The 15325-nt window shown below is 50.0% G+C and overlaps 1 protein-coding gene across 1 annotated transcript in view; it reads left to right on the top strand.

Annotated features, from left to right (window-relative positions):
- The first annotated feature begins 28 nt into the window (after positions 1-28).
- FBH1 (F-box DNA helicase 1) overlaps positions 29-15325 on the top strand; it is a 31567-nt gene continuing 16270 nt past the window's right edge. The window contains exons 1-9 of the mRNA XM_076344352.1: positions 29-57; positions 1711-2708; positions 3361-3525; positions 5581-6131; positions 7520-7650; positions 10017-10158; positions 10406-10596; positions 13027-13140; positions 14815-14909. Of these exons, the coding sequence (XP_076200467.1) occupies position 2708; positions 3361-3525; positions 5581-6131; positions 7520-7650; positions 10017-10158; positions 10406-10596; positions 13027-13140; positions 14815-14909 (1390 nt within the window). The 5' untranslated portion in view covers positions 29-57; positions 1711-2707. The remainder of the gene's footprint in view (positions 58-1710; positions 2709-3360; positions 3526-5580; positions 6132-7519; positions 7651-10016; positions 10159-10405; positions 10597-13026; positions 13141-14814; positions 14910-15325) is intronic.

Raw genomic sequence — 15325 nt, 5'->3', positions numbered from 1 at the left:
GAGCCGGGAGAGCCGCGCGGGGAGCGTGGAGGCGGGTCCGAGCGCGTCAGGAGCGGAGTGAGCACCTGGCGGGGGGGGGGGCGCATAGCAACGGGGGTTCCTTGGCAACGGGGGGGGGCCGAGCAGGGGGCCCCTTGGCTGAGAAGGGGTTAGAGAAGGGACCCCCTTTGCATTGGGGGGGGGGGGCCTTTGGCAGCTGGGGGGAGAGCCTTGGCAATGGGCGGGGGACCCTTGGCAATGGGCGGGGGGACCCTTGGCAATGGGCGGGGGACCCTTGGTAATGGGGGGAGACCCTTGGCATTGGGGGGGGAGCCTTGGCATTGGGGGGGAGAGCCTTGGCATTGAGGGGGGGAGCCTTGGCATTGGGGGGGGACCCTTGGTAATGGGGGGAGACCCTTGGCATTGGGGGGGGAGCCTTGGCATTGGGGGGGAGAGCCTTGGCATTGAGGGGGGGAGCCTTGGCAATGGGCGGGGGGACCCTTGGTAATGGGGGGAGACCCTTGGCATTGGGGGGGGACCCTTGGCATTGGGGGGGAGAGCCTTGGCATTGAGGGGGGGAGCCTTGGCAATGGGCGGGGGGACCCTTGGTAATGGGGGGAGACCCTTGGCATTGGGGGGGAGAGCCTTGGCATTGAGGGGGGGAGCCTTGGCAATGGGCGGGGGGACCCTTGGCAACGGGGGGGGACCCTTGGTAATGGGCTGAGACCCTTGGCATTGGGGGGGGACCCTTGGCATTGGGGGGGAGAGCCTTGGCATTGGGGGGGGCCCCTTGGTAATGGGGGGAGACCCTTGGCATTGGGGGGGGCTTGGCAATGGGGGGGGACGACCCTTGGTAATGTGGGGGGACCCCTGGTAATGGGGGGAGACCCTTGGCAATGGGGGGGGGACCCTTGCTAATGGGGGGGGAGAGCCTTGGCAATGGGGGGAGAGCCTTGGCATTGGGGGGGGCTTGGCAATGGGGAGGGACCCTTGGCAATGCGGGGGGGGGACCCTTGGTAATGGGGGGGGAGAGCCTTGGCAATGGGGGGGAACCCTTGGTAATGGGGGGGGGACCCTTGGTAATGGGGGGAAACCCTTGGCACTGGGGGGGGCTTGGCAATGGGGAGGGACCCTTGGCAATGTGGGGGGACCCTTGGTAATGGGGGGAGACCCTTGGCATTGAGGGGGGGAGACCCTTGGCATTGAGGGGGGGAGAGCCTTGGCAATGGGGGGAGACCCTTGGCATTGAGGGGGGGAGAGCCTTGGCAATGGGGGGAGAGCCTTGGCATTGGGGGGGGGGGCTTGGCAATGGGGAGGGACCCTTGGCAATGTGGGGGGTCTTGGCAATGGGTGGGCTCCTTGCATTGGAGGGGGCTTGGCACGGGGGGGGGGGGGGGGGGGGGGGGGCTTTGGCAACGGGGGGCACAGAGGAGGAGAGCCCGTGGATATGGAGGTGGCAGGCCGGGGGCAGGGGCCGGCAATGGGGGGGTTCTCCTGAGCCAGTGTGGGGCAGCCCCGGGGAGGGTCCTGGGCTGCCAGGGGTCTCCCCCGGGTGGGCACCGTGCTGGGGGGGGCACAAGGCCGGTGCATCCGTGTGAGTTCGGAAACAAAGTGCCCGGCAGGGGGGGACGGGAGCAGCTCCAACCTTCTCCTCCCAAATATTTCTCGTCCCCATGGATCTTCCCCCATTCTCTGCGGTTGCCGCTCATGGCTGATCCTTTCGCTTCACAGCTGGAGCGTCTTCCCGTGGCCAACGAGCTCCGCTCCCCGTCACATTCCTTACGTGATTGAAGCCGTAAACTGCGACGTGCGACGCAACCTTTGCTCGGCACGTGTGTCTCTGCTGCTGTTGCCAATGGAAAATCTTGGGAAAAGGGAGAAAAGATGAACGCTGGTAAAGCCTGAGCGGGCCATCTTCTTGTGCTGGGTTTCTGGACTTGAACCCTGAGCCGTGGTCCTGGCACGTTGAGGGTTTTGCTGTCTTGGGGAGCGGAGGTTTTGCCCCCAGTCCTACATCCAATCTCGCATGAGACCTTTCTGTCTCTGACAGCTCCGGGAACGGGCACAGAGCCGGTACCTCGGCTCTGACGTTTGCCAGGACCGTGTGCTTAAGAGAATTGGGGTGCTTCAATCATTCGTGCTGTTTAATCCGAAAAACTTTTCAATTTCAAGTGAGAAATACCATTTTTAAGTAGAATCATAGAATCGTTTAGGTCAGAAAAGACCCTTAAGATCATCGAGTCCGACCGTAGACCTAACGCTACCAAGTCCACCACTAAACCACGTCCCTAAGCGCCACGGGACTGTCTTACATTGTTTTTTTTCTTCTGCTGGCCTCGTTTGCCATGTTTTGAGGAACGTGGGGTGTTAGAAAACAGCCTCCCCAGGGAGCTCAGGGGGTGCTTTTAGCACCGCTCTGTTGAGCTGACGTGGATGAAAAGGAGGAAGTAGCATAATGAAACAAACCGACCCTTGGATCCTGCTGTACGAGACCAGTCAATTACTTTCATGGCTGCCACAAACACGTCAGAGGAGTTTATCCTCCGCAGCACAGTGTAGTAATAAAGTGAAAGAATCCGCATGAGTGGCGTTTTGCTGATAATTCTGTCGGAAGGAAGCCGTGTTTTCGGGTTTCTTGTGAACATTTTCGGTAGAAGCAAGTTGCATCGTTTGTACTTTTTCTGCTGGCCGTCCTGCGTACGGAAGAGAGGAGCTCACGCGGATTTCAAGTAAGGTTTTCTTGAAATAACTCTTCAGATAGTTTTGTGCTGCTTCTTAACCGTCCTTCTCGCGGGGAAGAGCTGTGCTGCGCGTGGGTTGTGTTTCCTCCTTAATGGAGGATCCCAGCTTGGATCTGTTAGCGAGAGGCTCGAGTTTGTGTGTTTGAATGTTGGCTCTGACCTTCCCCAGGCAAATCGGTGTCGTCTCTCGCAGGGGGTTGCGCAGTTCAGCCTCCACGGGCTTCCTCGGCATCCTCCTAATGATACTTTGCATTTACACAAATGCTTGTGGCTGCTTCCTCCACGTTATGGTACTGAAAGCCGCAAAACTTGCGTGGATTCTGATTTTACGTCGTTCTCTTTTGTTCCGAAGTCCTGTACAACGCAGGAGTGGGGACCTGGGGTGAAACTGCTGTTGCAGTGACTGCAGACGTGTCGCCTTGACACGATGCATTGCCCTCCTTAGCATCTCACCAGAGCGTTGTACAACCTTCTGCTGTGATTTATTCAAAGAAACTCCTGGCTGAAACACCGGGATTGCCCTAGAAAATTTCTGAAAAGAAACTGTGTGCTTATGCCTCCGTTAAAGGCACGGGCTGTATATTGTTGTTTGCTGACGGTTTGTTTTTGGGGTCTGTTTTTTTGCATGTTGGCAAAGCAGTGAAGCGATTCAAAAAAACGCACCTCACGGCCGCAGACTGCGAAGCCCTCGCACGGAGCGCAGAAGGTTCATCCTCCCTGACGCAGCCGTTGAGTCAAAGGCAAAGTAGGGGAGATGTAAACAGGGGCCTCCATCCCACCAACCGCACGAGGAGACATCAAGGAGGTACACTGATTGCGAATGCTTTGAAGGCTGAGGGATTTGGGGGAGATAAATGCTAATGTGGTGTGGAACAAGAGGGTGTTATGTAATCCGTCGCCGAAGTCGTGCTGATATCAGAGTAATGCCAGGCAAGGTGGGTGCAAATGGAAGAAATCGGTTGGTTTTGAGTGGTGTGTGGCAAAACTGGGCTTAATCTCTGCCTCCGCAAAGTCAAGTGGCAAGAAAAAGAGATACCTTTGAATTCTTCCCTCTATGGGAGAGCGAGCGTGCCTTCGCGTGTGTGTCTAGGCTCTCCTCACACCAGAAATGCCTCCATGTCTCTGTCGCTGAGCTGTCGGAGACTACGTGGAGAGAACAGCAGCTCTCCCTGAGGAACACTACAGCCTCTGCAGTTAGGCACTATTAGTGATGTGACTCCTGCTTCTAGATGCTCTTTAGGATGCTTATTAAATAATAATGAGCTGTCTAGTTATATAGCACTGCAAAAGTGTTGTTGAGCACTTATCGGATATTAATGATCTTCGACTTTGCTGGGAGTGGGAAACATTGTGATACACAACTCGTAGACATGGGTCTCAAAAGTGCCGAAGCCTTTTGAGGATTGATAAGACTTTGAGCTAACCTGCACATGACAGGGCTCGAACTGAAGATGAAAGAGCTGTTTTCAAATAGCTCATGGTGCAGGGTTAAAGGCCCAGCCTCAAAACCTGCGTAACAACAAGAGACGCTACATACACATGTGGGCAAGAAGACAGGTAGAAGGCAAAGGAAAAACACCCTGAGTTATTCCTGAGCTCCTGAGTGGAAGGTTAGACTTGGGAGCATTTCGGTGTTTCCCTGGGAGGCTTGGGAATCTCTCTGTACCTTGGTGTGAGCTGACTTGCTTCACAGAGAACGTCTGCTGGTGAGCCAGGACAAGACACCAGAGTCCTAGACTCTGTGCTCGTAGACATACTTTTCTTTTCCATTTTCATATCGGCGGTATCTTTGGCTAGCTCACTTTTAAAAATCTAGTAATTTTAGATGCTCCAGGTTTCAGGGTATTGGACTCGGACATTAGCAGGGGAGCTGTTCTTTTGAAGCAGCGAGTGTCTTGCAAATCAGACCTCTTTAAGCTATGCCTTCATGAGCATCCAGAAATAAAACGCATTAAAATCAGTAGTAGCTGCTTGTGATTCTGTCCTCCTCGAGCTGCCTCTTAGCTAAGCATCAGGATATGTTGCAGACTAGGAGCTGGACGGGATTAATGCTGTCGGTGCTGGTAAGTTTAGTCTGTGTGCTACATGGACTGTGTGGCTGTCAGAGAAAGGAGAGGCTGCTGAGAGCAGTCTCTTGCCAAGTTTCGGTTTCGTTTATGGTCTTCAGTGCTTTATGACATTGCAGCCAGGAAATATCTGGCAAGAAATGGCTGTTTATCCTCTCAAAGGCATTGGTCTCTCTCATACTGTGGTAGGAGCAGCCTGCTAGAGGCTTGGTGCTGTGACCTTCTCATGGTGCAGAGCAGTAGTTAAACCCTGAAGCTATTCTAAAATCTTGGTGTGCTTCACGTTCACCAGGTTAAGAACGATAAATAACCGCTGGGAGCCCAACCTCAGTCTGAGGCACACCACAACAACTCAAGCCTTGTATTTTGTTTCCTTCCTATTTCTGTTTCTTTGGCTAGTGGAAATCCCTCCCATGAAATTCATTCTGCAGCTATGTTTCTGTTTAGCACACGTCTGCTGTGTTATGTAGCTAAGGATTGTTGATCTGAGAGATTGTTACGCTGACCGTATCTTTTTCTAGAAGCTAGTGGAGGTGTCAGATGTACCTTGAGAGTGCCCAGATTATGTGGACAGTGCAAAGAGATGACTGTTGTTCTGTTGACTTCCGTAGGTTGCCAGAGAAGCAATATGAAGCAGGACAGTTCACCTGTAGTAAGCTCATATGTCTGTGAGGAACCCTGTGGAAATAACTACCACCTTACACAGCCTCTGGTCTCCTTGTTAGCTCAGTTAGGAGCAGTGGGCTTTGTGCTTGTTTCTGTTGACTTTACTCATGCTCTTCCTCTTTCTGCAGGCCAAGGTCAGCAGAAGAACATCACCGATTACTTCAGGATCTCTCAGACACAAAAAGTAGTTGTCAGTGAGATGAAGAACAGTAGAATCAAAGAAGAGCCACTGGATCCCATCTTCACTGAACCTGATGATTCCTTCAGCAGTGTCTCCACTGTGATGGATATGAGCGGTGATTCCTGCTCTTTTCCGGAGGATGAGGGCCTTGTACCAGCTCCCAGGAAAAGCTCCAGAAAATGGCCTCTGTCCACTGCAGCTGCAGGCGTTCACAAGGCAGAGCACGATTTGTGGGGTGAGCCTGAGAAGAAGCCAATGGTGGTTCATCCAGAACACAGCCAGATCAAGCAGGAGCTTGATGATATGGAAATAGAACCAGTCCCTGATGCACACTACGGACTCCTGGGGACTCGGAACTGGGAAGTGCCTCAGGGAAGGATTGACAAGCTGCCTGTTGAAGCCCTGAGGCACATCTTTGCTTTCCTACCAGTGACTGATCTGTATCAGAACCTGAGCCTGGTGTGTCACTGCTGGAGGGAGATAGTCAATGATCCACTGGTAAGGTCTGCTGTGGTATTGGTTTGAGCCTGGCCCTTCTCCTACTGCTCTGTTCTGTCTTAGTCTTGTGGCTGCATGTGTTGCTGTAGGAGCATCCATGCTGTGCCTGTCTCTCTTTGTTCCTTTAAATCCTTTTATTGTTCCCTAATGCCCACATCCTTTCTTACGAGGTCTTTTGTCATTTTTTTGGTCTTCAGGACTACAGTGGCATCTTCAGATGCTAACCTGTATCAGAAGATCGATACTGGGGTAACTTCCCTTGACGCATTCTTCCTATACGTGGAAAGAGAGCATCCTGTAAGACTCCACAAAACGCCCCTTCACTGTTTTCCTTGCAGCCTTTTTTTCTGACAGGGATCATGCAGGAAATTCTGGCTACCAGACTGGGCAGTGTCCTCTCGTGGCCAGTGTACGTCACTGTCCCCCAGCCTGTGTATGTGTGGTGTCTCTTGTAGTCAAACAGGTTTAGAGGAAAGGCCTTTAACTCTGTTTTTATGGAGCTTGGTTCATCCGCAGTCAAGGCTTTCACAGTACAAACAGTCGTGAACCCACTGGCAGTTGTTTTGGCCGCAGAGAGGATCTCTGCATTTCGGTTAAAGGTGGCCTGGAGACAGCTGGCACCACTAGACTTGCTCACCACTCACACTGGAAATCCTCAGCTTGTATGAAGAGGCTGTCTCAGAGTGGTGGGGGGCTGATCACAGCCCAAATTTTTGTGGAGGTCCAAGTTCTTGTTCATGCCCTTCCGATAAATTTGAATGGGTAAGGCTGGACACAATGCAGGAGGTGTCCTGCACTCGGTGCTTTATCAGCACAGCGAGCATGCTTTGAGCCTGAAGAGCTAGAGAGATGCATAGAAAATGCATGCATTGAACGCTCAGTGTGTTCAAGTCCTCTCCCAAGTCTGCTCTTCACTCCATAACACAGCCTGAAAGGCAGCGCCCTGTCTGTTTTTACCGAAGAAGTCCAAACAGCAGGCTGTTTGGTAGGGGTAGGGCTTCTCTTCTGTGTCCAAACAGGGTAGGGCTTCGTAGACCCAGGGATTTTTAGCTCTCAGACCTTGCTCAGAGCAGATCTGTGCAATAGTGCTGAAAATATCCCCATTCCTTTAAGGCATTTGAAATTGAAACAGCATCACCCTGTTCCCATCATTCTAGAAAAAACAGGTTTCATAGACATGTTTGCAGGCTATGAGGAACGAGTCTTTCTCTCTTTCCTCTGTTTCCCCTTTCCTTCCCCATCTCATGCTAGGTACCTGTTTCCATCAAGTTACAGAGACTTTTTGAACTCCAGGTCTTTGGAAGTCACGTTGATTAGCTTATTGCCAGAAGAAACCTATTTTCCAATGCTGTGAGATGAAAGATTGTGGTATGTGCTTCACATTCTAGTTCATTCCTTGGAAAAAGCTGTACCATCGGTATCTAATGAAGGAGGAAACGGCCCTGCACAGAGTTGAACGGCTCTTGCAGGATTTCGCCATAACAAAGGAGCAGGAAGGATGTGTGTTGGGGCTGATCAGGTGAGTCCACTTCAGCACTTGACTTTGTACGTGTAGATCCTCAGACCTTCCTTGCTTTGGGTCTTCTTCCATTTTGTCCTGTGAATTGCCAGGAGAGAAATGAGTTTGTGTTCTAAACAGGTGGGAGACGTACAGGAAGATAAGGAAGGAACAGTAGAAATCACTAATAGGGTTCTAGAAATAGGTAAAAAAACCTTCCCTTTCCTCTTCTTCGTTGTATCAGGAGCACATGATGGACAAGTAGAGGATGAAATCTGGAGAAGAGAAGAGAAGGTGGAAAGGGAATCTAATTGCTGTCTTCCCCTGCCTAATGAGGGGCTGTACAGACCATGATGCCAAACTCTTTTTGCAGGTGCACAGCGAGAGGACAAGTGGCAATGGCCACGAGTTACAGCAGAGGAAATCCAGTTAGATGTTAGGAGAGTGGTCAAACGCTGGCCCAGAGAGGTGGGGAATCTCCATCCTTGGAGATGCTCAGACCTCAACTGGACAGTCGTTCCTGCTTTGAGCACATGGCTTCCAAAGTCCCTTCTGCAGTTTCCCTGATTTTGATAGCAAGTGATGGGTAAGTGAGGGAGAGGCTGCAAAGCCTGGGGCAGGGATAGCCTTGTACTGGTGTCTGAGGAGGTGGAGAAGCTCAACATGGACTGGGAAGAGAGAGCAGAAGAACAGTCTTGGTGGTGGCCTTTTGACTTGGATGGTGTTGCCTCTTGGAGGGCAGAGAGATGGTTGTTGCACCGAAGGAGGAAGGAGGTGAGAAGAGCCTGAGCAAGACGGCGTCAGCAAGCAGCTGCAAGCTTTCCACGGGCTGGATTTGGAGGCTCAAAAGGAAGGTTTTGGAGATGGACCTCTTTGTCAGAGCACAGCCAGGTTGGGTACAGCAATTGAGAGAAGCTGCCAGGAGCTCCAAGACAAGCGTTAGATGACAAAATCAAAAACCGCTGGGCTGTTGTTGTGGTTTAACCTCAGCCGGCAACTAAGCCCCACGCAGCCGCTCACTCACTCCCCCCCAGTGGGATGGGGGAGAGAATCGGAAGGGTAAAAGTAAGAAAACTCGTGGGTTGAGATAAAGACAGTTTAGGAGGTAAAGCAAAAGCCGCGCACGCAAGCAAAGCAAAACAAGGAATTCATTCACTCCTTCCCATGGGCAGGCAGGTGTTCAGCCATCTCCAGGACAGCAGGGCTCTATCACACCTAACGGTCACTTGGGAAGACAAACGCCATCACTCCGGACGTCCCCCCCCTTCCTTCTTTTTCCCCCAGCTTTATATACTGAGCATGACGTCCCATGGTATGGAATATCCCTTTGGGCAGTTGGGGTCAGCTGTCCCGGCCGTGTCCCCTCCCAGCTCCTTGTGCACCTCCAGCCTTCTCAGTCGGTAGAGCATGGGAAGCTGAAAAGTCCTTGACTAGTGTAAGCACTGCTCAGCAACAACTAAAACATCGGTGTGTTATCAACATTGTTCTCACCCTAAATCCAAAACACAGCACTGTACCAGCTACTAGGAAGGAAATTAGCTCTGTCCCAGCTGAAACGAGGACAGCTGTCCTGTCGCTTGCTGCCTTCTGGCACCCGACAACAAGCTTGGGAGAAGATGTTATATGGTTGCTTCCTGCAGGGTGACTATGCTGGAGAGAGTGAGACTCAGTTTAAGTGTCCCTTTTAGCATCCCTTTACGTTTCAGGATCTGTCATGTCAGCACTGCTTTCCCATCTCCGGATCAGCCAGGGTCTCGGAGTGGCTCAGCATCTCCTGGATTTAGCTAAAACACAAATATCTTGTAGAGGGTGTGAGCTCTTCTTCCTGGTCCCTCCTACCTCCAGTGTATTTTCTTCTTTTCCTTTCCTGAAAGGCTGCTTTCCCGGACCCGCACTGACTTACCAGTCACAGCTCAGCAGCAAGCCCAAGCCCAAGGTCCCTGATAAAAGCAAGCACTCTGGCTCAGATCTCTGCAGTCTAGAGGGCAATTTTGTATGGCAGTTAAATAGTGCAAATGGAAGAGTCCAACTGGGTTAAGAGCAAGGTGGATCAGTCTTCTGGAAGGAGACTTCGAGACAGCCAGGATAAACTTGCAGACTAGGGGCTTGATGCAGCCAAGTATTTAAATACGCGTCTGTGTAACAGAACTGGGAATTACTTGTCTAAATGGCTCTAAGCACAAGAGCTATGGTTGGAAATCCAAGTTCGGCACTTTGCAGCCTCACCGCTGAATGCATCCAGTCAAATCTGTGGGGCGCACGGCAGGGTATAGTTACACTTAACTGCTGCCTGACTGACGGTACTTTGGAGAAGGCGTTATGTACTCGGAGAACAAACTCACTTGATAAGGCTTCTTTGCGAATGCTGCTGTTCCCGTTCTGCGCAGGTGCGTGTCTACCATACCCACCGGACGGAAGGTAAATCCCAGTGTGGTTCTCCGGTGTCTGAGGAGTCATCACCTCTTCTCAAAGGCTGAGGTCTGCGTCGCCAACAAACTTCACCAACTGCATTTACAGAGCGGGACGGGGGTAGGTTTAACAGCTATTAACTGGTTTATTTGAAAGGTTTAACAACTGCTGGTGCTTTAAGGTCATATCTGCCCTCCTGCGTCTAAAGTTTTCCCTTTGGAGTGTTATTTGGTACTGTTCAGGGTGACTGAAGAGGATTTAACTATTCATCATGGCATAACTGTTTTTTCAGTGTTGAAGCAGGGTTTCCCTGCTCCTAAAGGCTCGAAGCTTTTTGCTCACTCTTTCTTGTTGTTGCCTATACCAGCCTGAGAACATGTGGGCCATAATTGCAGTCATGGTGCTTTTCTCCGATGGCGTCAGCGACATCCAAAAGCTGATGGCGTGTCTGCAGAGACCCTGCTCTACCCTCTCTGTTCTGGATGTGACCGAGACGCTTTACTGCATAGCCACACTGCTGTACGCGATGAGAGACGGGAATATTGCGATCACTAACAGGTAAGGAGTGGGGCCATGCTGCCTGCCTGCCTGCCTCTTTCTAGGCATGGCGATATGTAATATATGTTTTAGGCCCCTCACTACAAGAAGGACGTCGAGGTGCTGGAGCGTGTCCAGAGAAGGGCAACGAGGCTGGTGAAGGGTCTGGAGCACAAGTCTGATGAGGAGCGGCTGAGGGAACTGGGGTTGTTCAGCCTGGAGAAGAGGAGGCTGAGGGGAGACCTCATCGCTCTCTACAACTACCTGAAAGGAGGTTGTAGCGAGGTGGGGGTCGGTCTCTTCTCCCAAGGAACAAGCGACAGGACGAGAGGAAATGGCCTCAAGTTGCGCCAGGGGAGGTTTAGATTGGACGTGAGGAAAAATGTCTTTACTGAAAGAGTGGTGAAACATTGGACCAGGCTGCCCAGGGAAGTGGTGGAGTCCCCATCCCTGGAGGTATTTAAAAGACGTGTAGATGAGGCGCTGAGGGACATGGTTTAGTGGGCATGGTGGTGTTGGGTTGCTGGTTGGACTCGATGATCTTAGAGGTCTTTTCCAACCTTAATGATTCTACGATTCTATGATATTAGGAAAAATTTCTTCACCGAAAGGGCTGTCAGGCACTGGAACAGGCTGCCCAGGGAAGTGGTGGTGTCACCATCCCTGGAGGTATTTAAAAGACATGTAGATGTGGTGCTTAGGGACATGGTTCAGTGGTGGACTTGGCAGTGCTAGGTTAACGGTTGGACTCGATGATCTTAAAGGTCTTTTCCGACCTAAACGATTCTATGATTCTATATACAGTGAATATATGCTCGGGAGCAATTATGTTCCTCTTGGTTAGGGTTCTTCAGCTCCTCGGTGCATGCAGTTTGTCAGGAACAGTGTGCACATCCCTAGCTTTTTGCAGGAACATTCAGGAGCGTTGCCTTTAGATTTGCTATAATTCCTAGACTGTTTCATAGTCCGCTTGTTTTTTGGGAAGTAGTATTCAAGAAAAATAATTTGTTTCAGAAACAAAAGCAGGTTTTAAAGCAACTGTATAAACTTTCGGATTAGAAATAGATACACATCAGCTGCAACAATTTAATGCAGTTATTACCTTCCTGAGACCAGTTATTCACTTCACTCCTCTTAAATCACACTACAAGTCCCATGGACACCCATTGCATGTGCGTAGCGATCCGTCCTGTGCCTTTTGTTCACAGAGGTGCCTGGTAATGCAGGTAAGAGCCCGCAGGTTGCTTCAGAATTGCAGTGAGAATGAGATGAGGATTAAGGACATGTAAATTCTTCTTATGAGAAGACTGGAAAGGAACTGGACTGGAAAAGGAATCTATAGCCGGAAAGAAGATGGTTCTGTAGACTGCCCTCCGCAAGTTATAGTTCAGCCTGCGTTAGACACAAGAGAAGGGTTCATTCTCTGCTTACTTAACCATGGGCCATGGGCTCAGGCTACCAACCAGGGAAACCAGGATGCTTATTTGGCCTGTTAGTGATTGATAGTTGCTGGCTAAGGTCATCAACTTGAGTAAACGCCTGCTGAAGATGTGGCAGACAGAGGCTGTTGCGCACAAGCAATGAGAGCTCATGGTCAAAGTCACCCGCGTCTCATCTCCATCTCCTTGAACAATCTAGACTAGAAGAAATAGGAACGACCATGTCTGTTCTGCCATTATCTCTTCAAACCACACGAGGTTTGTGGTTTAGGATGTAAGGAGGAATCGTGTCCTCAAGGAACTGTCTGGTACCTATTTACAGCTCCCAAAGCAACTAGTGAGTCTGAGCGTGCAGGTCACCTAATGTGAGACACGAAGTCTGTCCTGGAGTGTGGCCCAGGGTGGCAGCTGTGAGGTCACAGGAGCAAAGCTGCACTAAAAGAGGTAAAGCCACAGTGGCGTCAACCCTGATGTACGATGGAGGTTAATTTTAAACCAGTTGTTGCCGGCGTAATTAAAGTTGCAGAGTCGCTGTGCTCCTCTCTGCAGTAACAAAGGACCGTGAAGTGTTGTCAGGGCTAACACACTTGTATAAAATCATCGTAAGACAGTTGATGAAACTGGTTCACTTTAGAGGCCTAAACTAGCCCAAATTCTCTCTCAGGCTCCCCCAGACTCTGTTGTTGATAGTGGTTCAGGAGAGCAAAAGGATCCTGTGGATTCTGATCCCAGGTCGTGTTTGCATGGCAGACCCTGAAACACAAACCCAGCAGGAGTGAGGGAGAGGCCACAAACAGGGCTGTCCCCGTGGTGCCTTTGCAGTCACTTCTCAAGGTATAGCTGCACTTTAAAATACTAATATTGTCTCCTGCAACTCCCCGAGCGCTTGGGGCTTTGCGCATTGTTCTGTTGGAAGTATTCAAGACGTTGGCGGTCTGTTAGGTGGCTGCAGATGTTTCATTTGTTACTGATGATTTCTCAATGATAAATTCTCTTTTGTCCTTTCCACCAGGATCCATTACAATATTTTCTACTGCTTGAATCTGATGGAAAATTCTTCTGTAACTATGCAGACGGTAGAAGAGGAAACACTGGCTTCACGCTGCAGACAAGACTTATCGTCCGGGTAATGCTATTTTAGGTGATCCGAGCAGTGTACCTAAGTACGCAGGGCCCTAGTGCAGTGCTGAACCTTGGAGAAGGAGCAAACGTTTCATGGCAGGGACTGGTTGACAAGACTCTGAGATTCATAAGGATTAGTACAAAACCTTATTCTGCTCCTTGCCATCTTCTCCCTGAATTCCCAGAGGAAAACCAGAATCAGGCTTTAAATCTGTAAAAATTGAATTACCAAGCACTGACTGAATTTAAAAGTCATTATTCGCCGATGGGTCTGTGTATCAGTGGAACACAGTTCTGTGCGCTCCAGTGTGACGGCCGCTGAAATTTCGCAGAGCCCAAATCACCCCAAAATACGTTCCCAAACCACCACTCTCCCTATGGATAAGAAGCTCTGGAAGGAGGGGAGAGCGCCTGCTTTAATTTTAACAGTGTGTTCCTCTAGAACACTGCCAGCTGCAGTCAGCCCAAATGGGGGCTGGCTTGCTGGTGATGTTACTGTAGCTCAAATAATGAAATAATGTGGCCGTTCATTTATAAACGCTGCTTTCTGTGCATGGGAGGAAAGGAGATACCAGCCGCAGGATATTGCTTTGGCTCCTGTTTTCTGGATCCTGTTGGATAACTGTTATATACTAACTGTTACATATATATAGCTGTTATAAATTAGCATTGGTTGCTGGCTTGCTGCCTAGAAAGGAAGGAGAGTAAGGAGTGAAATGCTTTCCTGGCCTGTGGAGATCCAGGTGTGGTTCCCCTTCCGCTGCAGTTATCCTGGGTTGAGTCATTTAGCTTCCTTGTCCTTACCTCGAGAAGGGGAACAGTTGTGCTTTCATCCGTCACAGAGGTCTAGCAAAGAGAAATCCAATAAAATCACCGAGTTACAGCAGTGAGAGAGGTCGTAACAAAAAAAATAAATAAGGTAAACAGATGTTGGGTTTCAGTGCTGCTTAGTTTCCCAGCCCTTTTGTTCTACCCCCTCCATTTGAAATCTTTTTCTAAGCAGATTTTGCTTTTCTAGTACAAGGTGTGTACTGGAGGCAGTGAAATGGCAACTGCCAGCTGTGACACGTCAAGGATACCTGAACAGGGCTTTCTGCCCTTACGCGTGGCATCGGGGAGGACCCTGTGTGAAGAGGTGGTTCACACCGTTGGCTGATTATAGGTTTCAGACCTCTATGAATAAAACAATTGCGCTCCAGCCGGAAGCGCTGAATGCCTTTCTTAATGTTAATCAAAGCTCTCAGCTCCCCTGAGAGGCAGGGATAATTGATCTGTCCTACATGCTGAGGAACCGGAGAGCAATTTAAGGTACGTGCTCTCAAAAGCAACAAAACACCCCAAACCCAAGTCGCTGTTTGTTTTCAATAAGCCTAAGGAGCTGGGGTGCCAAATTCATTTTTAAAGCATGGCTTAGGGCCCTTGAGAAGATCTTTTCCTACATAACCTTCCCCAAGGTTTAATTTTTGGTTTTGCTATCTCCAATCTTTTCTTATTCCCTGCTTTTCTCATTTGCACAATAACCGAGTTGCTCCAGTGCCACCTTCCTGACTGTGGGATGGGATAAATCATTCATTGGTTTCCTTCTGCTGTTAGTCAGTTTGTTTGTTTTATCTGGGAGGATTTTTTTATTATTATTATTTTCTTAATTCCTTTTGCTCTGTTTTTTTTCTGTTTTTAGGAGCTGGCCTGAAGTAAAGCTGACCCATGAACAGCAAAGGATTTTGAATCACGAAATTAAGCATGGTCAAATAGTGAAAATTATGGCATTTGCAGGTAAGAGCCAAAAATTATGTTGTAAGAATAAATGCATAACTTCTAATTCTGCTCCTTCCCTCCCTGCTTCTTCTGTCCAAGGAACTGCGTGGAGGCCAGGGGGATCAACCTTACGTTTAAACAATACAAAAAATCAGAGCAAGCTTTTGCAGAGAAATAGGAATGGGAAGCGTGGTGGTGGTTACTCCCATGCAAGCTGGGTAAATGTCGTATTCAGACACGATACCGAAACCGAATGTTTGGGCGCTGTCGATGACTGCCCAGAGCAGCTTGTCATTGGAACCCAGGAGAGGAGAAGCAACTCTCCCTGTGTTGCTTAGTCGCGTGCTGAGCCTGTTTCGCAGTGTTATTGTCCACAGGCCACTAGACAGAGTCGCTCGTACTTGTTTAGATTTAGCATCTCTGTAAGAGCAACA

Source organism: Aptenodytes patagonicus, chromosome 1, assembly GCF_965638725.1.
Source record: "Aptenodytes patagonicus chromosome 1, bAptPat1.pri.cur, whole genome shotgun sequence".
Lineage (NCBI taxonomy): Eukaryota > Metazoa > Chordata > Aves > Sphenisciformes > Spheniscidae > Aptenodytes > Aptenodytes patagonicus.
The sequence above is the reverse complement of the archived record's forward strand: the minus strand, read 5'-3'. Positions and strand labels throughout refer to the sequence as shown.